This window comes from Prinia subflava, chromosome 12 (genome assembly GCF_021018805.1).
Source record: "Prinia subflava isolate CZ2003 ecotype Zambia chromosome 12, Cam_Psub_1.2, whole genome shotgun sequence".
Lineage (NCBI taxonomy): Eukaryota > Metazoa > Chordata > Aves > Passeriformes > Cisticolidae > Prinia > Prinia subflava.
The window spans coordinates 19015813-19040811 of NC_086258.1; the positions used below are offsets into that span (position 1 = coordinate 19015813).

The 24999-nt window shown below is 50.2% G+C and overlaps 1 protein-coding gene across 1 annotated transcript; it reads left to right on the top strand.

Moving 5' to 3' along the window:
• Window positions 1–2592: 2592 nt before the first annotated feature.
• SRP68 (signal recognition particle 68) lies at window positions 2593–16676 on the top strand. The gene is made up of 16 exons (XM_063409001.1): window positions 2593–2779; window positions 4681–4747; window positions 5223–5336; window positions 6212–6407; window positions 7115–7197; window positions 7408–7517; window positions 7844–7926; window positions 8172–8312; window positions 11581–11679; window positions 11962–12026; window positions 12286–12445; window positions 13104–13198; window positions 13421–13550; window positions 13964–14039; window positions 14862–14914; window positions 15350–16676. Exons 1-16 carry the CDS (start codon window positions 2632–2634, stop codon window positions 15575–15577), a joined length of 1848 nt encoding a protein of 615 aa, XP_063265071.1. The 5' UTR covers window positions 2593–2631; the 3' UTR covers window positions 15578–16676.
• Window positions 16677–24999: the final 8323 nt, after the last annotated feature.

Sequence of the window (24999 nt, forward strand, 5' to 3'; positions counted from 1 at the left end):
GCCTTTTTGGTCCTGCACAGATGGAAATCTTGGGACTGACCTGTGCAATCAGCTCTTCAAGGACTCTTCATCTGACCCCAACCCAGCCTGCCTTGTTTTACTCCTATGGAGAGAGAAATATTTAACGCGGCAATTACTCCTGTAACTAACTCGCTCCGCAGCTTCTCAGTTCTCTTAGTGGGTGTTCGGAGCCGAGCCTGCCGTGCTGGCAGCTCTGGGGACACTCACAGCCCTGTGACATCGCCACCACAAGCACACGGAGCCCTCTTTACCCTCGGCTGCCCACAAGGAGCCCCACAAAACCAGCTCCCGTTTGGAGGAAGGGACGGACACCTTCAGTGTGAGGATGCTCCGGGATGCTGATGACACCCCACAGGGAAAAGCAGGCAATCAGGAGCAGCACAGCGGAAAATCGGCCACCCCACAGGGCTCAAGGAGCTGCTGAGACACAGAGCACAGCTCTGCCTTCCTCTCCTGGTCCCCACTGGCCTCAGGGAGCCACCACCGTGCCACAGCCGCAGCCACGGCCATGGAGATTGCTGGGACAACTCGTGGGGAAAGCCTGGCCCCAGGGAGGCTTTGCCATGTGGGAATTGCCTCAGTTCCAGGGAGGTTTCTCCCTGTGGGACCTGCCCTGTGTCGTCAGGTACCACAGGGTATTTGGGTGGTGTTGGTGGTGTCTTTGGTCTCACCTGAGCTTTGGTCAGCCTACAGAGAGGCCGGGTCCACCCTTATGCTGCAGAGTGAGATTATTTAAAAAAATGAGGGGAAACACGCAGTTCCTGCTCAAATATCAGTAAAACTCATGAGTAGCAGGATAAAAACAAATAGTAGTAAAATATATTCTTGTCTTGAGACATCGATGGGTTATTTGGGCAGGGGTGCAGGAGGATGATTCAGCTCCCAAAAGCAAGATCCTCTGGCCAAAATCAAAAGTAAAAGGCTGCAGGGCTGGCTGGCAGAGGGGTGTGAGTGCCTGGAGCCTGTCACTCTGTGCATTTATTCTCTGCAGCAATCCCTGTGACACCTAAGGCAGCTCACCCCTGCTGCAAGGCTCTGCTCCATGAGGGGCTGCAGGTTTGTGTGATCCTCCTGTCCCCGGGGGAGAGCAGGGCCAGCTCTGCAGGAGGAATTCACACACCCAGGCGGTGGCTGGTGGTTTTATCCTCTCATTCCAGAGGAATCCAGAGGAGCAGCAAAGCTTCCTGCACAAGAAAGGTGGTGTGGCAGAAATGTGCCTGTGCCACTCCTGGTGGCTGTCCTGACACTGGAATAGGTCCCTTGGGGTGTGTTTTTGGGCACCTGAGGGTGGGTGCTGCTGTGCCAGCCTAACCCAAGCCTGTCTGAACCACCACAGCTGCAGGAGAGGAGCTGTTGTTTGTAAAATTTGCTTTAATTGCTGTGCTGATGCTCAGTTCAGCATCACCCTGGAGCACGTTTGTTTCAGACAGGGAATGAATCCCTGGGAGATGCATCTGGAGCCTGGAGCAGAGAGTTTAAAAGATTTGTACAGAAAGCTGCAACTTGAGGACATGGTTGATTTTTATTTCTTTTTTTTTTTTTTCCTTTGAGCTTTGCTGTCTGTGAGAGGAAAGAGGAAGTTTGAAATCAGGAATAACAGGTCACAGCGGAGCCCTTGGAAGGGGAAAGGAGCCAAATTGTTTCTTGTAGTGTGACAGCAAAGTGCAGCCAGGCAGGCAGAGACGGGTCTGGGGGCACAAGCCTGGTGTGAGCAGCTCTTGGAGTAGTTTGTACTTATAAAGGTTTATGTAAATATTACAGTTAGGTGCTCAATTAAGTGTAGTGTTTGTCCCGAATGAGATGTTCAACCCCATGTGCAAAAGGGCCTGGTCCTGAGGGCTTACACCAAGAAATAGCTCCAGGATTAGGTGAGATAACTGCAGACTCTTCTTTGAGCAGGTGCACAGCCCAAAGGGGTTAAGGCAGCTGGAGGTGGGGATTGTTTTTAGTGTTTAGCCTGGAGGAATTTAAACCCCCTCTCCTGAAGGGCTGCCCAGAGCAGCAGGCTCCAAGTACCCCGGGAAAAAGCAAAAGGATGGATGGAGAGGTTCCTCAGGGACTGCCACAGCACCGGGGAGGGACAGCAGCAACAGCATGGCCGGTGTGGGGTCATGCTGCGGTGGGTTAGGGGATTCGGGGGCGAGGGGCTGACCCTGGGGCTGGAGGTCATTCGAAGGGAATGAGTGGGACAGGATCGAGAAGGGTGACCCTGAGGCTGATTTTGGGGTGTGAAGGGTCAGTCCTGGGGTGGGTGAGCAGAGCAGGGTTGGGGGTGGTGACTCTTGGGGCTGATTTTGGCGTCAGCACTGGGGGGTGGCGCTGGGGCAGAGCACAGTGACGGAGCCGGGGGGCTCAGCCCGGAGCGGATGAGCGGGACACGGGCAGAGGCCCGCGGGGCTGTGTCCCAGCCCTGCCTGAGGCTCAGCCCGGCACAGATGAGCGGGACACGGGCAGAGGCCCGCGGGGCCGTGTCCCAGCCCTGCCTGAGGGGCGGCCCCGCCATCGCCCCTCGCGGGCTTCCCCCGGTCCTCCCCGTTCCCGGCAGCCCCCGCGCGGCTCTCGCGCCGCTCCCCGGCCCGTCATGCACCGCGGCCGCGGCCCTGGCGCAAGATGGCGGCGGAGCGTCAGGGAGGCGGCGGCGGCCGCGGGGCCGGGGCGGAGGAGAACAAGGACCACAAGGACGGCAAGGACAACAAGGAGAACGAACGGCCGGCGGGGCCGCAGCCCGACGGTCTCGGAGATAGCCTGGGCCTGGAGAGCATCCTGCGCGGCGGCGGCGGGGGGACGTGGCAGGCCCGGCGCCGTGGGCGGCGGGGGGACGTGGCGGCAGCGCGGGGCTCACGGGGCCCCGGGCGGGCAGGGACGGCGGGCGGCGGGAACTCCCCCTGGGCCGGCTTCGGGCCCGTGCAGGGGCACCCCGGAGATGCGGGCGGTGCTGGCCTGGGCCTGCGTGAGGGTTCGGTTTGGTTAAAACGGGTCAGCCTGTCTTTGCTGATTTATGGAATTACGATCTACCTGTGCTGCGTCTCTTTCTGAGCCGGGTGACAGCTGGCGCCAGTCTCCACAGCGGAGCTGTGTGCTGGGCCCTGTGCTCTAGGGTAAGAGCCGGCCAGTCGCGAGCTACTCGTGCTGATAATGCAGCTTAAAGTGAGCAGTAACACATAAAAAAATCTCTGCCAGGAGCACTGAGGTGCCGGACCGGCCCCTGCAGATTTAGTCTTTCTGAAATCTCGGCATGTAAAGCTCGTGGAGGTTTTGGAGGTGAAACTTGGGTGTGAAAGCAGCCCAGCTGCACAGCTGTGATAGAGCTGGGTTTTATCTTCTGGGTCAGAGGGAAGCCCGAGGGAAATCAGGCTGCGGATTTCCACGTGGCATACGGCAGGTGTGCAGTCAGTGACTGTCGGGTGAGGTGCAGACGTAGCAATTGCCATGGAAATGTTGGGAATGTCCAAGTCAATGCAAAAATAAAAAAAGTTCAGGGGATATGAATTCAGCAATTAACTGTGCAGGATAAAAGAGAGTCTGAAAAAAACTCTTGGGTAGACAGCAGGGATGAGGAGAGCTGTGTTGGGACATTGCAGTTTGACTTGATTCTGCAGATACAGAATAATTCAGTGTAATAACTATTGGTGCAAGTTTTTAATACTTCAGAGACTTTCTTTGAGGTGTAGTCCCAAGAAAACACTTTGCTAGACATCTGACATTTTAAACTTTAAATGTTTGGTAGTCTCTTAGGTGTAGTTATAGTTGTTCTTTTGTTGGGGTTGTTGTACAGTCTGGTTTTGTGTTGTGGGTTTTCTTTAAAGGCTTCTTGGTAAAGCTTGAAAAAAGCTTGGAAGTTTTAGGATATGAATATACATAGCACAGAGATTTCTTGTGTATGGTGGAGATTTTATTTCACAAAATAACCTGCCTTGTAAACTGAATGAAAAACATCAGATTTATTAAAGTGTGGCATGGTTTTATTTGGTAGGAGTAACTGAGGGAATAAAGGAACTGTGCAGATCCACTGAAGGATGCAGGGACTGGATGGAAATGATGGAGTGAGGGTGCCCCAGGCCACAGGGCAGTGCTTTGTGTCACTTGTTACAGCAACGTGCAGAAAGCTAGAAATGTGCTGAAAAATTGAGAAAATCAGCCCTGGAGTTATTTCCAAAAACTTTTTATGAGGTTCTGTGCTCAGAAGACACTTTTTTGTGGAAGCTGTGCTGGGGGATCAGCAGTGATTGTGTTGAGGGTGTTTTTATCCTTTTCCTGACCAATGGGACATTCTGGGGCAGGAAATCTTCTCTGCCTCAGTTTTTCCTACAAAACTGCATCACAAGCGTGGCTGGGGAGGTCCTGCAGCCAGGCTGGGGCAGTCAGGGCTCATCCTGGACGGGTTTTTTGGCTCAGCTGCTTATCCCAGAGTGAGCTCTGGTGACAGCAGCGCTCCCGTGGGTGTCTGCAGGAGGTGCTGGAGCTTTGTCTTGGTCTCTGCTGACAGTCAGGAGCTCTGACTGGGGAGAGCTTCAGAACCATCAGCTCCCTCAGCTCCCTGCTTTTAGGAGGTTTTGGGGTGCCCCACCGTTGGGAGTGTTTGTTTTGGGGGTCAGTGGGGTTCCCTGCTGTCATTTTGGGGTGGCAGCTGCACTGAGTGTGCCTTAACGCAAGCCGCAGTCCTGCAGATCGTGAAGGAGTCGCAGCAGCAGCACGGCCTGAGGCATGGGGACTTCCAGAGGTACAGGTCAGTGTTGGGAGCTGCTCCTGGGCCTGGCTTCATTTCATTTCAAATGTCAGCCCCTGGTGAATGCCCCTGACAGGCTGTTCCACGCGAGGCTGTGTGTGCTGATCTCCTTGGATGTGCTGTGCAGACTGGCTCTGGCATCTCCACTGGCCACAGGAGCTTGTGTTCACACCTCCTGACAGGCACTGCACTCCTCCAGAACTCAGTGTTAAAAAATAACACACCTAAAGGAGTTAGTAATAAGCACATCACCTTGATTTTTCAATATCATGAATAACTACATGTCTTCTTACCTTGTTTTCTATTAATTGCTGCTTTACAGGTAGTTTTTGAGCTGCCATATGTCACACATGGAGTTTTAATTGCTAAAACATTGCTTGGTACATTAGTCTTTCTGTTTTTTTCTATTTGGATGGAGCAGTAAACAGAAGCAAAGTTGTCCTTTGGCCAGACTGACCGTGGTTGTCTTTTTTAGGGGTTACTGCTCCCGCAGGCTGAGGCGGCTCCGCAAAACTCTCAACTTCAAGATGGGCAACAGGCACAAATTCACTGGGAGGAAAGTAACTGAGGAGATTCTCTCAGACAACAGGTAATGGGACTGAGAATTCAGTATGTTACTGCAGAGTTTCCTTTCAGAAATTTCTGTTTCAGGTGGAAAATTATTCTGTGCAATATCATCCAGAATATTTCTTTTCAGAGGTTTGTCTTTGTTGATATTAATAAAAGTTCAGGCTGTAGTGCTGGTGCAAGAGACACTGCTCAAATCCAGCTTCAACCAATGGGAGAAGAAGGGGCAGCAACAGCCTGTTCCTTCTCTTTCCTTATAGTTGCTAAAATGGATTCTTTTCATAATCAGTGAATTCCTGAAGAGGAAATGCTTATTCAGGTTTGTTGCAAGGTAGCCATGGGAATGCTGGTAATGTAAATTGTGTGACCAGCAAGGTTGTGGTTGGAGATGCAATCCCATCCTTTGAACAGAAATGCTTCTCTGCAAGTTTTACTTAAATCCTCTTAAATTTGACAGCATGCTTGTCTGACAGAATATGTGCAGAATAGCCAGGATTTTGGGTTCCCTTCCCATCTTTTAGGAATACTTGACATGTTTTCTGTCTTGTCTTTTCTAGTGGGAAAACAACACATGGTGCTGCATTCGCCTGTGTTGTTAAAAACATATTCAACTAGATAAAAGGGTGGCCTAAAATGATAAATCCTTGTCTTTCTAGTGTCTGTAGTACTACAGAATGATACCTCATTCTCTTCCTTGGTGTTAATTACACTTCTGAGTGAGAAACACAGCAGAAACCAGTCAGGAATTAACAAGACTTTGTGTGCTTGGAACTTCAAGAAGTAAAAGCATCTGCCTCTCACTAACCAAGCTGAACCTCTGCTGCTGAGCTTGGCAGAGCAAACGCATCACCACCAGCTCCTGTCTGAGTGTGATTCTTGTCCTGCTGTGCCCTGCAGGTATTTGCTGCTGATCCTGATGGATGCAGAGAGGGCCTGGAGCTATGCCATGCAGCTGAAGCAGGAGGCCAACACGGAGCCCCGCAAGCGCTTCCATTTGCTGTCGCGGCTGCGCAAGGCCGTGAAGCACGCCGAGGAGCTGGAGAGGCTCTGCGAGAGCAACAGGGTGGATGCCAAGACAAAGCTGGAGGCTCAGGTAGCCACTGATACCTTTGTCTTGTTGTACAGCAAAGGCTGAACAAGGAGCCTTTGGAATTTGGGGGGAAGAAATAATTACTGTCTCTCAATAGATAATAAAAGTACAAAGAATTGAGGGTCACACAGCCTAAGAAAGTGCTTATCTGCTGAGTTACCTCTTTGTTAAATATGCTGAAGAAGCCACCTAGAATGAAAGATTTGGGGGTTCAGTTCCTGGAAAACAGGATCAACTGTTGTGATCTCTTTGAACAAGGGGCTGCAGTGCTACACTCAGTTAATTAAACTGCCATTGTATAGCATATTGGTGGGGAAAAAAGTTTTGTGACATCGGTGGACAATTGCATAACAAACAAATATCTTTGCTTTAATTTCTGGGCAATCTTGTCCTTTAATTTCTGGGCAGTCTTTCTAGTGGAAGGGGTCCCTGTCCATGGCGGGGAGATTGGAACTCGATAATCTTTAAGCTCCTTTCCAACCCATTCCATTCTGTGATTCCATTTTGTGATCCTGTGCTTCCTTAGAAGTGCAGCAGAGTCAGTTAAAGGAGAAGAGGTAGGTGGCTGTAACCTGTCATCCAGATCAGCTGTCTCTTGTGGGAAGCCCCAGTGAAAAGGGCAAGGTTTAGTCACTGAGTGCAGGAGCCCCAGCAGCCCTCGTGCTGAGGGTGGCCCTGGAGGTGACGTGCCCTCCTCGCTCTGTGTGCAGGCGTACATGGCGTATCTCACCGGGATGCTGCGCTTCGAGCACCAGGAGTGGAAGGCAGCAATGGAGGCTTTCAACAAGTGCAAGTGAGTCCCTCACTTCAGCTTCATTCAGTAAATAGCATTTGATCACTTCAGTTATGTACAGCAACTCTGGGGGTCGTTCAGTTAATTGTGCTTAACTGGGAGGTTACTGATGAAATAGCACCCTCCAGAGCACAGGCACGAACTGTTCCCTTAGGATAGCACCTCACAAGTGCCACACTGTGCAGTGTTAATGTTTGTCCTTTGCTCTAGGACCATCTATGAGAAACTGGCCAATGCTTTCACAGAAGAGCAGGCTGTGCTGTATAACCAGCGTGTGGAGGAGATCTCACCCAACATCCGCTACTGTGCCTACAACATTGGTAAGGGAAGGGGCCCTCATCTGTTCACAGGAGAGCAATATTGACTCAGTTAAACCCCAGGTTAAGTGACATTGAGGCTGTAATATTTGGGGAAAATTCTGCATTTTGTTCTGGGACAATTTAGCAATGGCCTCATTTTGCAAGAGCACCTGTGGTTATGTGTAGAAAGACAGAATAACAGTTTGTGGTAGCTTGCCTATGAAGGCAGAATGAAACTGCAAGCTTGTTGCTAAACTGCCAGTATAAAATCTAATTATTAGTTACTGTATATGAAAGTCATTTTGAAGTCAAGTGGAAATGTGATCTCAATTTATTGATTCTCTCAGGTGACCAGTCTGCCATGAATGAGTTGATGCAGATGAGACTGAGGTCTGGTGGCACTGAAGGTCTTCTTGCAGAAAAACTGGAGGTAATTTATTTGCATGCCTCCACTTGAAATATTCATTATTTCTGTGCTGAGTGTGAATATTGCTGCAGCAAACCATTCAAGAGCCAGAACAGAACAGACGTGAGCAAGCAGGCCTAGGCTCTGTGGGAAACAACATTTTCCCAAAAAGCCCTTTGATTTCAAAGTACTCAAGTCTAACATGAATTCGGGAGGTTGAGTTTTGCATCCCTGTAAGTTCAGGCTCTAAGCTCAGTGTGTTTGTGCAGGCACTGATCACCCAGACTCGGGCAAAGCAGGCAGCCACGATGAGTGAGGTGGAGTGGAGAGGGAGAACTGTCCCAGTGAAGATTGACAAAGTGAGGATCTTCCTGCTGGGGCTGGCTGACAACGAGGCAGCAATCGCTCAGGTAACCCCACAGCCCTCTCCATCCTGCCCTGCTAACCATCCTCTTTCCTGCTGTGCAATACCTGGAACCTGAACTAAAAGCTTTTGAGGAATCTCATTCTTTTCAAACTTGGGGCTGGAAGGCTGAAGGTGAAACGGGGGGAATACTGATTATAACCCAAAGCTGAAGTGTCAGCTGGGGATAGCTCTCACAGTCTGCTGGGTGGAGGAGTCTGGGAGATCTGTTCTCAGTATTCCTGCTCCTTGGAACATTCTGTGCTGCTTTCCAGCAGCAGGGTGATAACCATTATTATTAGTACATCACTTGAAATGAAGGTTACATTTTTAAGAGTAACTGGTTTTGAATTACTCTTCTAATTTCTTTAAGCATCTTGCTCAAATGCTCCAACTTCAGAGTAGCCAAAATAAAAATACATATTGACCATGCTTTCTTCAGTAACAAATAGCCACTTGCCAGGTGTAGCAAGTGCTGTGAGATCTATTCCATTCTCTTACTGACTTACGGAAATCTTCAAAAGCAGGATGTGGATTGATAAATGTCAGGATGTAAATCAACTTCACACGTAATGGTTCTGAAACACTTCATAGAATCATAGAATATCCTGAGTTGGGAAGGACTGCAAAGATCATTGAAGCCCAGCTCACTGGAGCTTGCAGGGGTACATACTGTGCATGTGTTTAGTACTGTAGTCAAAGTTTGCACATGTTTTTTCCTTGGAAATGGTGACCAGATGAGGTGTCCTGCTTTTCACTGGCTGCATACACACTCAGAGTTGGAAAAGGCAGTGGAAGGATCTTCACTAACAACTCTTGCCATGAAAAATGGGATTTTTTCAGCGTTAAAAACCTTTTATCACCAGGAGAATAATAATGATAAATAGAAATGATAAAACAAAAACCCTATAGAGGGATAAGACCAGAGCAGGAGATAGTGGTAAGAAGAGTGTGATTAGGATAAACAGGATATGGCTGGGTGGGAAACGTGGGTGTTACCCATAATGTCAGGAGTTGGATGTTGATGAATGGATTTGGTTTCAGGAAGCACATAAGTGGCCAGCAGGTGGAAGTACAGCTCAGAGTTCAGTTTTCCCTCGTTTAACTTCCACCCTGGCAGCTGACAGTTGGACTTTTTCAGTTTAATTGCTCTCCAAAGTAGTGGCAGAACAGATTGAATTTGTTCTCCTCTCACTTTGCATTTCTGAGAAGCTCTGACTAAACAGAGGAGCTAAGTGGGCTGGGGAGAGCTGAGCCTGCAGCAGCACTATTTACATTCCCAGAGAGCTAAAACTTGCCTTTTTGGCAGCAGTTCTGGAGTTGTGTCAGCTGTGGTGGGCAGTCCAGCTTCAGGTGAATGAATTGTGCTTCCTGGGATTTTTGGCACCTTTCTGCTCATCTTCACTGAGCTGAAACCCTGACTTAACAGCAGTGCTCTGCAGGGTTTAATTAGGAGTAAAACCAGTGTGTTTTGTATAAAAATGGAGTCTCCCACTGCAATTATACTTTGTTTCCTTATTGGTAATGGGAGGAACAGAACAAATAAGCCAAACTAAAACAGGAATCCAGGTTTAAAATTGCTTGTGTCAGTCCTTTTATAGATTTGAAGGCAACATTTGAGAGCCCATTGGCTCTCACCAGGATGAACTGACAAGGTTGCAGAGCAGCATGACACAGGTGTGCTCCTGCCTGGTATTGCCTCAAGGATTGTGTGCTCATCTCTAGATTGCAGCAAAAATGGGTGGCAATAACTGTCAGAGATGTTACACAGTGGTTCAGACCAAAGCAAACCTGACAGCTGAGCACTCCACACTTTTGGAATTGGGTTCAGTGGGGTTGGTTTCTGTGAACCCTCTAAGATGAACCTGTGCAGTTCTGCCAGGACAGTTGAGTCACCAGCTGCAGCACTTGTGTCTCTTTCCTATGATCTGATATCTCCCAAATCAGAACATGTGTGTTTATGCACAGAATCAGCTTGAGGAGTTTTTGCCCGGAAAGGAAAGCCTTTGTTTCATTGCAGGGCCCAGCCCTTGCCCTGTTTGTGCCTGAATGATGATCTGGCTGTGTCTGTTTTCATTTTTGTGCTTACAGTGAAATTGCTGTGCTGCTCTGGGTGAGGTTGAGAATGCAGTCAGACTTGTCTCTGGTTGTTCTCAGGAGTCAGTCCCACCTTAAAAATTCTCACAGCAAATCTTAAATTAAAAACAGAAAAACCCAAACCCAAAAAACCGCCTCCATCACAGAATACCTGAGGCTTAGTGAGGGAGTAAAAATAAAATTACTGATTGGGTTTGTGAACGTGGGAAGTGGAGAGGCAGAGACTGCAGAGCTGCACAGAAGACAAGTGAGCACAGTTTTAGACAGTTTCTTATTCTTTTGGACAAGTGCAAATTTATTGCAGCAAAGCTCATGTTACACTGTTACTTGACATGGGAGTGGTAGAACATGGTGCTGCTGCTCTTGAATTCTCCTTCAATCACTAAGGTTTGCTTCTGAGCAGTTTTTTCTTGCTGAATCAGTGAGTCTTGCAATCTCCACCTGGTTTCTTTCTCAGCATCTGAATGAAGGCTGAGTTTGGGAGCTTGTTTAATTGGATACACAATACACCAATAAATTAGGCAGAGATCAGGCTTCAACTTGTCTTCTAAAAGTTGTTTTCAAGTTCTGGTTTTGGAGCAGAAAGCCAAAAGCTGCTTTTCACTTTTTTTTTAAACAAAACTTCTGGTGACAGCAGAAAAGCACTCGGTTACTCCTGCAGCTAAAATACAGGGTTACTGTAAAAAATGCTTCAAACAAGCTAGTTATTGCAACTGTGAGCATTTCTAGAGTGGGAGTGGAAGCAAGATAATCATCTGCATGTTCTTACCACACGGGAAAAATTAAATCAGCATAACAAGAGCTGTCTGCATTGGTGATTTGCCAGTTCAGGACAGCTCAACTCTTCTGTTGCTGGGCCTTTCCCACAGTGCAGTCCAGCCTCAGCTCAGGGAGCAGTGCAGGTGCCATCCAAGAAGGGAAGGAAGGGAACTGGTGCAGGAATGAGGCCGTGAGCTGTGTCTCCTAGGCCTTCACTGCTGTTCAGTTCCCAGCACCAATCCCATTCTCCAGGATTTCTGGCAGATTTCCCCCAAGAATATGTTGCAGACAGGCACAGATTGGACTTCTAACTACTCGTGGAGTTGTTAGAATATGGGAGAAACTTTGTTTAACCTCCTTAGTTAATTCATGCATCATACAAAAAATTCTGATCTGTCTTGACTCTCCTTTGCTCTTAGGCAGAAAATGAGGAGACAAAAGAACGTTTGTTTGAGTCTTTACTCAGTGAGTGCAGAGATGCCATTCAGGCTGTTCGGGAAGAATTGAAACCAGACCAGGTAAGCAGCAAACATCAGTTTCTACTTCCAGTGACACTGTATTTCCTTGGGGCTGGTACAGTGTTAAACTTGCTAGGATTTCTTTAATAAAGAGCTGAAAATTTTGAATTTACTCTCATCAGAACTGGAAGAGGGGAATAGCACTGGAGAAGCTGTCCCTCTTTTCCCTAGAAGTCTATTAGTGCTTCCATGGCTTATCCAAACCTTGAGTTGTTCTATTTTTCATCCCTTGGCTGCCAGTTTTAAGTAAATCATGCAGTGTTTTGTCTCCATTGCCCACAGAAGCAGCGAGAACACTCTCTGGAAAATGATTCTGGGAAGGTGTCCAACATCCAGTACTTACACAGGTAATGGGCAAACATTGCTGCCACTGCTAGTGTGTGGAAGCCACGTTCTTATGTCAAGATTTTATTTCTGTTTGGTTTTGTTTTATGAGGTTTTTGTTCTGGACCTCTGGGATCCCAAAGGGTGACTGTACAGATAAGGATCTAAATTGGGCAGCTTTGTAAACATTTTACTCCAGACTCTCACATTGACCTTCTGCCACCAGCTCAGAACTCAGAGCAGCTCTGGCAGTGCTGATGGGATTTCTCTTTATTTTGGCAGTTATTTGACCTACATCAAGCTGTCCACGGCCATCAAGCGCAACGAGAGCATGGCCAAGTCCCTGCAGAAGGCCCTGCTGCAGCAGCAGCGCTCCGACGAGGACGGCAAGCGCTCGCCGCGGCCGCAGGACCTCATCCGCCTCTACGACATCATCCTGCAGGTACTGCTGAGAAAACAGCCAGAGAACAAAAGGAAATTGTATAAATACAACACTGTATTCTGCAATTTCTACTACCGTGAAGTCTGAAGAGCGGCTGAGTGCCTTCAAGTGCCTCAGAGATGTTCAATGTCTGCATGAAACACAAAAACCCTCTGTTAGTTATGAGCAGAACCTGCTGCTTGAATGAGTGTCCTTTGTTGTGCACTCTGAGAGTTCTAAAATAGTTTTTGTGACTGTTGTACAGCAGCCTTAGAGCTGCCTTGGTTTCTGTTGGCCAGGGAGAGTAGCAGCTAAAAATGCTTGTTCTTCATGAGCAGGTTCTCAGTTTCTCCCATAATTTTGCAGTCGGGTGGGAGCCTATGGCTGAAGCAGTTGTGAATGGGAGAGGGAAATGCCTTTTGAAAGAATTAGTTCATGTGAAGTCTAAGGACTCTTTGTCCTAATTCCTGTTTGTGTTAGGAAGTCTGTCCTGAGGGCAACTTGCACAGGTTTCAATGAGAGTCCTTCACAAGGTTAGAAAACTGATAATTAGAAAACTGGAAACTATTTCCCTGGGAGTGTTCTGTTGACTTGTCAGAAGGGGCAGCTTTCTCTTAGTCTAGCAGATTCCAGAGGAAGGCAATGCCTGCATTTGGTATTCTGATTCTTTTTTGCACAGAACCTTGCGGAACTGACACAACTTCCTGGCCTAGAAGAAGACAAGAACTTCCAAAAGGAGATCGGATTGAAGACACTCGTGTACAAAGCTTACAGGTGACTGAGAAGCAGCCAGGTTTTCTTTAGCACACATGACACCTTCAAAGGTTGTAATTCCACAGCTCTGTGTGCTGTGCAGGCCTTTGATGCAGCTTTGAGACTGGTTCCTGATGGGAAGCTGCCCACTGGTGCTTAAGGATATCTCCTATTGTCAGTCATTTCAGCTGGCAGGAGGTGTAGATAACACACACGTCAGGAATGCTCTCTTGGCTGTTGCAGGTGTTTCTTCATTGCCCAGTCCTATGTCCTGGTGAAGAAGTGGAGTGAGGCCCTCGTGTTGTACGAGAGGGTTCTCAAATACGCCCGCGAGGTTCAGTCGGGAGCTGGAGCTCACAGGAACAGCCTGAAGGTACCAACCCAGTCCTGCAGCTGGAGTTTTATGAGCAGCTCTGTCCTACCATTTATTAGTTAATGCCAGGCTATTACAGTTCAAGACTGATCTTTAAATGGGGAGAAGGATAATGTTCATTATAGTAGAGACTTTCTAGTGACGTGGGGACACTTCATCTGGCTGCTTGCTTGGAGGAGGGACAGACTTGAACCAACTCCAGTACAATTTACCACATTTTCTCACCTGTGCATTTTCTCTTATACAACATCTGTAGTGCCTGAAGCACAATGCTGTAGCTCTTCCCCTTTCTGGGAAAGCTTATCAACACTAGGAGTTAATTTCTTAGTTCTCACTCTGTCTGGTTTTACCTTTGTTCCGACTCTTAGACTGGCATATTTCAGGCTCTCAAATAATTTTCTTTAATTCTCTAGGAGCTGCCTGATGTGCAGGATCTCATCACTCAAGTCAATGCAGAAAAGTATTCCTTGCAAGCAGCAGCTATTTTAGGTGAGTAACACAGCTGTACTAGAACTCTTGGCTTAATATGTCTTGACTAAAGCCCCTGCAGCTATTTCATTCCTTTTATTTCATTTCTAAGTTCCAAATGTTTTTCCATCACCATTCACGTGGGCTCTGGAAAAGTACTTTTCCCCTCAGTTGTAGCTGCTTCTAGCTGTGTGTAGTGCAGGTAGGCAGGCAGTGACTGGACATTGGCATCTTGCTTCCTTCCCAGGATTATAAAACCCTTCCTGGGGATGTGTGCCCGTTTTGGGAACCTGCACAGAACAGTTTAGTGTTTCATTTTTTTGCTGCAAACACTTTAGCCTTGCTCATCCCAGTTCTGCCTGGCTGGGCAAACTACTAAGAAGAGGAAGAGCAGTGATCTTCTCTCTCAGTGTCAGCCTGGTCAACAGGGGTGGATGAATTCTGTGATTTCTTGGGCTGCTGTTTTTGCTGCGCCTGCTGCTGGAAATCCAGGACAAGGAATGTGTTGCCTCCTTTATTGCCTTTGTGTTGCTTTAGCAGACACCCCCTGAAGTGTTTTCATCATCTTCTGCTGGGTGCTTTACTCAAGTCTGTGCTGCTTTCCAGGCCTTCTCGTGACAGTGTGAAGGAGAAGCTGCACCACTGCAAGGCTTTGTTGTGTGTAGATGAGTGTGTGTGGTGCTTACTCTGTAAATCAAGTTGATTCTGCTGAAAATACTGTCCTGTGCATCCCAGAGAGCAGGGATCATGGCTAAGCCTGGAGCACAGCTGCTTCCTGAGGCAGCCTTACTCTGCACCAAGGTCAAGCCTGTTGTTCTTACCCCCTTCTGTTCAATTTTGCAGATGCAAATGATCCTCATGAGACTGAATCTCCATCTCAGGTCAAGGATGGCAAGGTAAGAGCCAAGAGCTCAGGCAAATCCCAGCTGTGCTCTTAGTGACCATCACCTTTATCCTGTTACCTGAGTCTCACTCACAACACAAGAAATGTCCCATTGCTGGGGATTTGGTCATGACTGGTGTTGTTTAGGTGATTTTATTTGGCTTGGTGCTGAAGGTACCTGACGCAGTGGGGAAGGAGCTGGGAGGCTGCTTGCAGCTTCCAGTGTGGCAGCTTTCTTTATTTAGCTTTCTCTCTGCAATTGGGAGGGTTTTCCAGAGATCCTGCAGCTGTGCTTTGACAGGAGGTTAAATAATTTTCCAAAATCCTCAGAGGTCTCACAAAGGAGCTTGAACTTTCCCTGTCTCAGCTGCTGTTCAGTCCTGTTTGACGTTTGACCCTTTTGGTGTGACTGGAATTTAATTTGTGTCCCTGCCTCGGTCTCTTGCAGCCACTCTCGGAACGGTTTGAGACTTTCTGCCTGGATCCTTCCCTGGTCAGCAAGCAAGTCAGCCTCGTGCACTTCCCACCAGGATTCCAGCCCATTCCATGCAAACCCTTGTTCTTTGACCTCGCCCTTAACCATGTTGCTTTCCCTCCTCTGGAGGACAAGGTGGAGCAGAAGGCCAAGAGTGGCCTCACGGGATATATCAAGGGCATTTTTGGATTCAAAAGTTAACCAGGACCCCCAGAGGAGCAGAGGTTTTATTCTGTATTGAAGGAAAAGCTCCAAGAGGTTCTAGGACACAAATCCCTGCACCTGAAACCAACAGAGGGAAGTTTTACTGTCTTCTCCCCTGTGTCCTGTGTTTGTCTGTGCACACACATTCTCTCCCAGTCTAGTAAAGACAAACCCTTACTTAGAAACAAACGTACACTATAAACAGCTGAAAATAACCTGGAGCACGGAGAAATTCCTTTCTGCTTGGAGAGGTTTTGTGATCATTGGCCTGTCCAGGGCTGGTACACATCTACTTACCGTGGACCAGGGCATAGATACAATTTGATTCCTGCCTCTGCCCCATTATTTGACACTATAATTTGGTTTTCTGATCTAGAAATTGGGGTATAATTGGGAGGCAGAAGTAGATGCAGATCTAAACCAGCAAGGTGAGGCTCCCACACAATGGGTGTGGAACAGTAGCCAAGGGGGAAACTTCTTCCCCTTCAACCCAGAAGTCTCTGTTTTTTAAGAATGTAACATTCAGAAATGACAAAATAGAGCCTCTTTCCTTGTCAATAAGGATGGCAAATGTCAAATGTTAATGGTTACTCTTGCTGTGGTGGTGAATTTGTACTCTGGGCCAACAGCACCCTTCTTTATTCATACACACTTTGTTAAATACCTAAATACAGTATAGAACCTATTCCTGAAAGTATTTTCCTGGGAAAATAGCTTCATGGGTGGCTTTAGAAATAGCTACTCGCTCTTCTTGGGAATTTGGGTCTCTTAGTGTTTGTTTTGTCTCTGATCTAAACCTTGCCTGAAAACAAGATTATCTTTTTCTGGAGTTCTTCTGCTGCTTTGTTTCTTGTCCCTGGTCAGTAGCTACATCTGAAATTAGGGATAAGGAACAGAAGAGACCAGTAGGTTTGTGAGTGATAATTCATCTCTGTCATGCCAGACAGCATTTTTTATAAAGCACCCAGGTGCCACGGGGATGGGCACTTTGAAAGTGCAGATAATTTCATAATTGTGATCACTTCAAAAAAAATCCCACAGCACATGTTCCTAAATAGAACAGAACTGTTCCTAAATAAAGCCTTTGGAACCAGCATTGTGTGGGTTTTCACTCAGCCTGTAGCTGGCAGGTGAAGCAACAGTTTGTTCTGGTAGTGTGGACTTTGTGTTTTTCTCCTTTTTTAGGCACTGGAGTTGGAAACGGAAGGACTGTTTTGAATTATTGGGGGTTTTTTGTAATGGGAATTTTCTTTGCAAGGTGCATGTCAGATGAATGGGGGGAATTAACAATTCTCATTATTTCAATATGAATGTTTGCTTTGTTCCAAGTTGATCTGATTTGTGAGTTCTCCAAGTACAGAAGGACTGTGTGCTCAGAAAGAGGTGGGAGGAGGAGGAACTTCTTGTTTAATTTTGGCAACATGGAAACAATATGGGCATTTCTGGTGTTGTAGTCAGTTCCCTTTGTCTCTGGATTCCAGGGGCATTTTAAGAAGAAAGGGAAGCGTACAGGTGAAAGAAATGTGGAAGACTTTATTCATCAGATGGCAATTTCTAGAAAATTTGGTCTTGACTGGGAGCTTTTTCTTCCCCATGAAGCCCATTTCCTTTTAGGCAAGGACAGGCCCACAGTGACCAGGCTCACCTGGTCCCTGTGTCCACTGAGCTGCTCGTCTCAGCTTTTGGATCAAATCTCAGAAGTGTTCTTTGGTTTGCACCAAACTGCTTTCCTTCCACGGATCTCTGTTGTGCCTGGATTGGTTCCACTTTCTAGTTACACTTAAAAAACCTGAGAGCAATTGGCCTCTTTCTGCCAAACCTTTTTTGACAGGTAACCGATGAGTTGAACACAGATAAGAAATTTAAAACAATAAAGTTTTATTCCTGACCTCTGAGGCGTGTAGTTTGTATTAGGAACATTGAGCACTGCCTCCCAAGCTCTCACAGAATTGAGGTCACACCATCTCCTGGGGCTCTGAGCCCCTGGGGAATGGCCACTTAGCTCTGGAGGAGCATGTTCTGCCCCAGGGCTCAGATAACACCACTCCGAGTGCCTTGGCATGTTTGTTTTGGTGTAATGTTAGTGGAAAGTGAATGGAGTGGGGTTTGTGAGCAGTGCTGTGCCTTAAATCATGGAATGTGCTGATGAGGCTCAGGAAAAGTAACCTAAAAATGTAAAGGGGGAAAAAAATTATTACTGAAGTCACCTGTGCTATACAGACCAGACCAGACTGACAAAGCTGAGGCTTTAACCCTGCAGTGGAGCCTGGGCTGGCCCAGGTGAGGCTCACAGGGCAGGCAGGTGAAGTGTCTGGTGTGCAGGACAAACCAATTCCCCTGGGCCTGCCCAGGTGTTAGGCCTGGAACAGCCGGGGCAAGGTTCAGAGCATGCTGTGGGGCTTGGAAACTTCCTTTGTGCACTGCTCCTTCATGGCTGTTCCTTTAAAGTGCTTGCGTTCTTTCCATGAATTAATTGGCAAGGAGGCCACGTGATTGCACCCAAAACAGGAAACTCCAGCAGAATGTCAAGAGGATTGCTTTCAATCAACTTTTCCTATGGAGTTTCTTTGGGATTAGCACTGGAATTTTAATTACAGGCTGATCTAGCCATGCCTGGTACCACTGCGTCTATTAAAATGGGAATGAGATGTTCATCGTGGCCCTCACTCCACCACCAGTGACAGACCTGTGTCTGACCTGTCTGTTATTTCTGCTTGTGCACTCTGAGTGGTTTGGGGACTGTGGATGTGTCTCGAAGGACTCATGGGGGACAGAAGTGAGGCAAACTGAGCAGTGAAAGAACTGAAAGGTGGCATTGGGGTTGTAACAGTCTGTCCTGGGAGCTCCTAAATAACAGTGTCTGCCTCCTTTGAAAAAAGGATTGGGGGTATTTTTAAAAAGGGATTGTGTTGCTAGAAAATTGTTGCCTAATCCAAGCTGCTCCAGCTGTGGGACATCCCAGGGGGGCACTGCCAGGAGTTCTCTGGGGCCTTTGTGGCTGTGTCTCTGGAGTTGTGGTTTTTTGGAGCTTTTAGTTTTGACTGGCAGGTGCTGAATTGAGGAGTGGGAAGTCCCTGTCCAACTGCAGTGGGAGTAGAATTCATTCTTGGGATAAGATGCATCTGCTGAGGGGTTTCTGTGCTCCCTCACAGCTCTTGAGCTGCCCGGTCAGCACAAGGTACTGGGGGGGTGCAGCCGGGCTGTAATTGAGGTGTTTGCTCACTTAAGGACTGAGTTGATTTGATACCCGTCTTTCTTCAAGGTGGGATTGCCGCTTTCAAACAAGAACAGCTGGAGGCCGGTTTTCCTGCCAAAGAAAAGCCCTTTGTGACCCGGCTGGGAGGGAGGGGGCGATGGTGCTGGGATCCCGGCAGAACGGGGTTGGGAGCAGCCGCGGTGCTCGGGCGGTCCCGGGGCTGCGGCAGAGCAGCAGCAGCGCTCGGGGCTGAGGAGGTGCTGGGGCTGCGGCTGCCCAGCTGAGAGCCCGGGGGCTCTGCCCCAGCGCCTCTCCTGGCACTGGCGGGTTCGGTACTGGGGGTTCGGTGCTGGCAGGTCCAGGTTTGGTACCGGCGGGTTCGGTGGCTCCCCCGAGCCGGCCCCGCAGCGCTCCCGGGGACGCGCCCCGGCCGAGGCTCCGCTGCGCTCCGGCCTCGGGGCTCACCCAAACCACGCCGAGGGTGAGCGGCTCTGAGAAATGCAGCCCCTCCCTGCCCCTCTTCGGGTGAGGCTTCCTGGGCCTGACTTTGCTGCTTTTGTGCCTGAGCAGGGGCTCGGTGCTGCACAGCCGTGGAGTGACCGCTGCTGTCACTCGGCGCTCGGGGAAGCTGATGGCGACGGGATTTGGGTGGGGACAGAGCAGGGAAATCCTTGTTCGGGAGCATCCACCCCTGCAGCTGCTGACTCTGTGTGTTCGCTTTGGGGATTTTCTTTGTGGCCCTGCTCAGTGCTGGTGCTCGGTTAGAGCCGAGCCCAAGTGCGAACTCCGTGTGGGAGGGAGGGGGTTGTGTCCATCCCCGGCCCCTCCCTGGGCTGCTGCGAGGGACCCGCTGTGAAAACCTTCCCACCTCTGGCCTAAGAAGCAGTAATGGCTCAGAGAGGGAGGTTTAAACCCCTTCCAAAGGGTGTCATGTACGGTCTGTTGTGCACGGGCAGCCCTGGGCACAGTTTCACGTTCCCCAGTGCATCCATTCAAACCCAGAGCCAGGTCTGAGCGTGCACTTGTCATTTCCAGGCACTGCCACACTGGGATCTTCATCAAACTCCTCCACTGCTGAGCACCCGAGGTGCTGGGGTTATTAAAGTCAAAATTTGTGCTCTGGAAATGATCTTGTCCCTGCCTTGTGGGCTGCAGGACGTTGCTGGCCATGCCCGGCACAGACACAGCTCTTTGCCTGGGGCTCACACGCCGTGCAAGAGGATTAGTGACTCCCATCCCTGCCCGTGGTCAGTCTAGGGAGCCCGAATGACTAAAGAGCAGCATCAAAGCCTCTGAATTACCTTCAGTGCTTGCCTTTTTCCACAGAAGCAGGGGAACGTCTAATTTTCTCAGAGCATCAAATTAAGTCGGGGAAGGTGAGGCCTGGGCACGCAGAATTAGCTGTGGCAGACACATTCATCCTGCTCTGGTCCCTGCCTGTGACACAGAAGCACTTGCTGCTGAGTCAGGCAACAGCAGCTCACAATTGGAGCTTTGCAGGAGGTTTATGTGTGACTGGAAAGCACCCGGGGCTCTGGGCTGGAAGCTGCAGTTTGGAGTATGAGCCCCCTTGGCTCCAGTGTTCTTGGCTGCCTTCACAAAGGGGTTGGAAGGGGTTTTGCTGGGGCTGTTACCGTTCTGTCCCCTGCCTTAGTCACCCTGGAAGGGTTTGTCTCCTCTCCCTGACAGCCCTGTGGTGTAAGCAGAGCCCTTCCAGGAGCTTGGTTTGTTTTGGAGGGTGTCTGAAAGCATCATCCTTCCTGCCTGGTGTGAGCACCCTCCCTCCCAAGGGCCTGCAGGTCTGGCTGGATGGGGTGCCCCTGCCTGGGCCCCTCTCCTGCTGCTCCAGTCAGCTCTCTGGGGTTGTTCTCCCAGCAGGAACATCTGTGAGCTGTTCCAAGCTCGTGTTTTGGTTGGCCACCACCTGCAATACACCATCCTGCAGGGATTTTGCTCACTGCAGGGCCTTTGTCTCACACCTGGGTGTGCAGAGCAGACCTGCCCTGGTGTTTAACTTTCCATCATCCCAACACGGGCTGGGTGCCTGATGCTTCATCCCAGCATGTGCAGGGATGGTCCCTTCTCCAGGGCACTCCTGTTTGGGCAAAGCAGCTTTGAAAGAAACACTCCAAAATCTCTGATCTCCCACCCTGATTCCGTGGGTTCCTTCTGCAGCTGTGCCATGTGTGTGACGGCTGCCTCTCCAGGCAGGTGTTTAATTACCTCATTGCCTCGTTAATGAGCTAGGACACATCTTGTTCAGATGCAATCGCTCTGTTTGGGAGCAGCTCCCTTCAGCCGTGTCACCGGGCATTGAGGCCAAATGTGCAGGCTGCATCCTGTAAGTTAGAAGTTTTCCAGACAAAGTGTCCTGAGAATCTGCCATTAGTGAATTTATTTAGTGCTATTACAGCCTCGCTAATCCTCTGGGGAGAGGAGAATTAGGCTAAGGCGTTAACTGCTGCAGGGAATTGCCCTGATGTCCTGCGTTAGCTCTGGGGCTTGAGGAATGCCCTGGAATGAAGGCACTCACCGCGGGATGCTGGGGTGAGCCCGGAGAGCCGCGGGGTGGGAAGCAGACAGCTCCTTTTGATGTCTGAAGGGGATGAGCAGTCCACAACAGCCCTGGGACTGGGCTGTTCAGGAGATGGCGTGGTGGGAACCTCTCTGTATTTAGAAAGATCCAAAGGAATGGAACATGGGCTGCCCATTCATGCTGGGCTGGACTGGGCCACCCCTGGTTTCTGGGGAAAGATCCCTTGGAGCTGAGCTGCATCCAGAGCCCCCCGGCCCCTGCAGACCCTGGCAGGGTGCTGAGCCTGCCCCAGCCTGGGGAGCTCTTCCATGGGTCTTAATTCCACCTGCAGGGAGCAGTCCTGGGGCCTTTGCACTTCCCCTCTGCTTAACAGTGGGCAAAGATGAGGTGAAGCAAAACAAGGTTTGAGGACCCAGTAATTTCAGACTCCAGAAAATCAAGTGTCCTCTTATCCCCGTGCTGAGGCAGTTTTTCCAGCTAGGCTCTTCTGAGGCTTTGGGAATTCACTTTGGCTTGTGGAGTACGAAAACTGCTCCAGAAGGGGGGAAAAGGCTGGAATGGGAATTGCATGAACAGGTGCAGTCCTGGGTGTCTGCAAGGCAAGCAGAGGCTGGTGAGGCTCTGATTCCTCCCAGGGGGCTGTCTGGGGGCCCTGATTTCATGCCCCACTGTTCTCCACAGCTTTGGAGACGCTCAGAAGGGTTTCCCTGTGGCTGAGGCCAGCTCAGGTGTCACAGGCTCAGTCTCCAGCTGCTAAGATCAGGTATCCTTTGTAAGCCTTGGCCTGGGCTGCCTGTACCTGCTGGCCCTGCAGCATCTCCACAGAGCAGAGCATCCCTGGTGGGTGCAGAGGGCTCCCTGGGGATGTGGTGGGTGCTGCTTGAGATGGGCCCTTGGTTTTATTAGGTGTAAATATGAGCTATCATGAGCAGGGGCCTTACAGGGTGAGGAGATGCACAAACTGCTTTTCCACAGGTATTTTATAAACAGCTCCAAGCTGTTTCCAGGTGCCAAACAGTTGGAGACCAAACCCCAACCACCCTCTGCATCTGTACTCACTGGTTGTTCCTGTGTTTCTCCTACTTCCCAGAGGTTAAATTGGTTGTAAAGGTCCTTCCCTAGCTCTGCTGTGACACCCACTTCTCTGTAGAGTAATTTTGAACCTTAAAAGTGGAGTTTCCCCTGCAGTGTCTGGCCAGAAGCAGCTCTGGGTGTGTGATGACACGGGAGGTTTGCACAGCGCTTTGATTTTGGTGCATCACAGCCCAGGGGGATGAGCTCAAGAATGAAGAAGTTCAAAAGCAAGGAGGTGAAATGGAAAGAAAACTGATCTGGAGGAATGCTGTGCAGAGGGTGCTCAGGAGGGGAGAGGCACAGGGGGGGGCAAGTTCCTTGTCATCCAAGAAGCCAAATGGTCTTCAGAGGTCACAGTAAATCATTTATGGGCCATGTTCACCTGCCATCCCCTCTGTAAAAACCCAACAGAGAGGCCAAGCTGATAGCCAGGGCATGCCTTCCTCCAGCCTCTGCCTGTCTCTCGTGAGAGCTCAGCCCGGGATGGTTTCTGAAACCTTCCTGCCCTGGAATGTTCTGTGCTCACCGAGCTCCCTCAGGCAGCTGTGCCTGCTCTGTGTCCCTGCAGGGGCTGCTCAGCTGTGTGAGCAGCCAGAGGCAGCTGCTGGCTGTGACTGCCCTGTTAAACCAGGCATCTGCACCCTGGCACACGGGGAAAAATCCTGTTCTGAACACGAATGAAGTGGCTGTGGTGTGAATTCCCACAGCACTCCTGGTGTGTCTGGAGCCCTGCAGGAGCAGCCAGCCCCAGGTCTATCCTCCAGGAGATGAATCCAAGCCCCCAAACAGAGCTGGGAATGTGCCTGGGTGAGGCACAACCTACTCTGGGATCAGCTTTGCCCCTGGATCAGCATTTCCAGGCTGGAACAAGTGGGATGGGAAGAAGGCTGCCCACCCCTGACCCTCCTCCCGTGGGGCAGCAGTGGTGGCAGGAGGGAGCTCAGTCCCTGCTGGAGATGGAGCTGGGCTGGGGCTGCCAGGCTGGGGTACCCTGGGGCTGAGGGCCCTGGCAGGGCTCTGGGGGTGTCTCCCAGAGCTGTGCTCAGGCTGGCACCTGCAGGGGCAGGGAGGTCCTGCCCAGCATTTCAGGCCCAGGCCCAGGCCCAGGTGCAGCTGTGTGGGTGGCTGTGGTGGAGAACTGGTTGGACTGGTCTCCTTGCCTGCTGCTGCTTGCAGGGTCTGGGTTAACCACCGTGCTCTGCCCTGGCACAGCCCGGGCCAGCCTGGGCAACACCCACGGAGGCTCTGGCAGTGACCTGGGCTGAATCCAGCAGTGCCTAGCACAAGTGTGAGGATCTGTCAGAATCCCCTGAGGATTCCTACAGTGACTTCTCCTTCCCCTGAGCAGACCTTGGTGTCCATCACAGAGCAGGGGAGGCCAAGCAGAACATTCCTTGTGTGCCACATGTGTTGGGCAGCAGCAGAAACTTCTGAGCTGGGTGCTGTACTGAGGCTGCTGGGCTGGCAAGACCCATCACCCCCGAGCCATCCTCTGGCTTCCCCTGCCAGCCTTTTCTCCCTGTGCTGAGGGCTGGGCAAGCCCTGCTTCTCGGAGGGTAAGCAGGCAGCCAGGAGCTGGCCCTTGCCTGGACTCTGCCCGTCCTCCTGCCCTGGCTGAGCAGAGGGGAGGCAGCTCGAGGCAGGCTGGGTGCTCAGCATTGCTCCTGGACAAGGGCCCAGGGCCTGGTCTGGCTCCCCAGCTGGTGCCTCACCTGGTCTGTGAGCAGCCAGGTGCCCTGCCAAGGATGCTGCCCTCCTCCCAGAGCTCATCCCCATGTCTGTCTGTCCGTCTGCGTGGCACAGAGGCTGCTGCTGCTTGCCAGGGCGTGTGTCTGTGTGTGCCCAGGGCTGACAGCAGGGACTGTTGCCTTTGGAACTCCGTATTTCCGAGGATCCTGGCCAGGGAAGGATCACAGCAGTGTGTTGTGACACAGAGGAGAGGAAGGTGCTGTCCTGGAGCTGTGCAGTGAGGAGCCCCAGCAGGCTCCAGGGTGAGGGGTGGCTTGGGATGGAGGCTGTCCACCGGGATGTGCTGGGATGTGCTTAGTTCACTCTTGATGCTAATTCTTAGCACTTCCTCCACGTGCCAGGGGCTATTTTCCAAGGGATTACAGGCAGTTGATCTTGTCAAATTTAGTTTCCTTTGAATCTACAGGAAACTAATCCCCTCCTGGCCCATGTAAACAGGAGCCTCCCCCAGAAGAGCTTGTCCCATGCTCCTGTTTTGTCTGGGTACAAAATCAGCTCTGTGTGGAATCAAATGCTTTTTCCTCTGGCAAGGCTTTGGGTCACTTAAAGGCTTTGAATGCCAGTGACAGGGACTGGCTCTGGTCTGGGGATGCTCCTGGGGCCTCCTGCAGCTCTGCCCAGACAGCTCTGCTGTCATCCATCAACGGGATGCCAAGGGCAAAGGGGTGATCTCTCAGTAACCACCTTCCATCCTGTGTCTTTCCCTTCTCAGACAAGTGTGATTTAAATTTAAAGAGGGCAAAGACGTCACCCAGGAAGGGACAATGGACCCTGGGCCTTCTCCTCTGGTCCTGGGTTGTCCTTGGACCACACAAAAGAGGTGAAGAACAGCCACAAACCTGTCTTGGCATCATTGGTGCCTCA

Bases quoted from the DNA above. Each gene is read 5' to 3' on its own strand.
- SRP68 (XM_063409001.1), top strand. From the start codon at position 2,632: ATGGCGGCGGAGCGTCAGGGAGGCGGCGGCGGCCGCGGGGCCGGGGCG. The intron at 7,198-7,407 runs GTGAGTCCCTCA...CCTTTGCTCTAG, and splicing joins GAGGCTTTCAACAAGTGCAA to GACCATCTATGAGAAACTGG. The intron at 8,313-11,580 runs GTAACCCCACAG...CTTTGCTCTTAG, and splicing joins ACGAGGCAGCAATCGCTCAG to GCAGAAAATGAGGAGACAAA.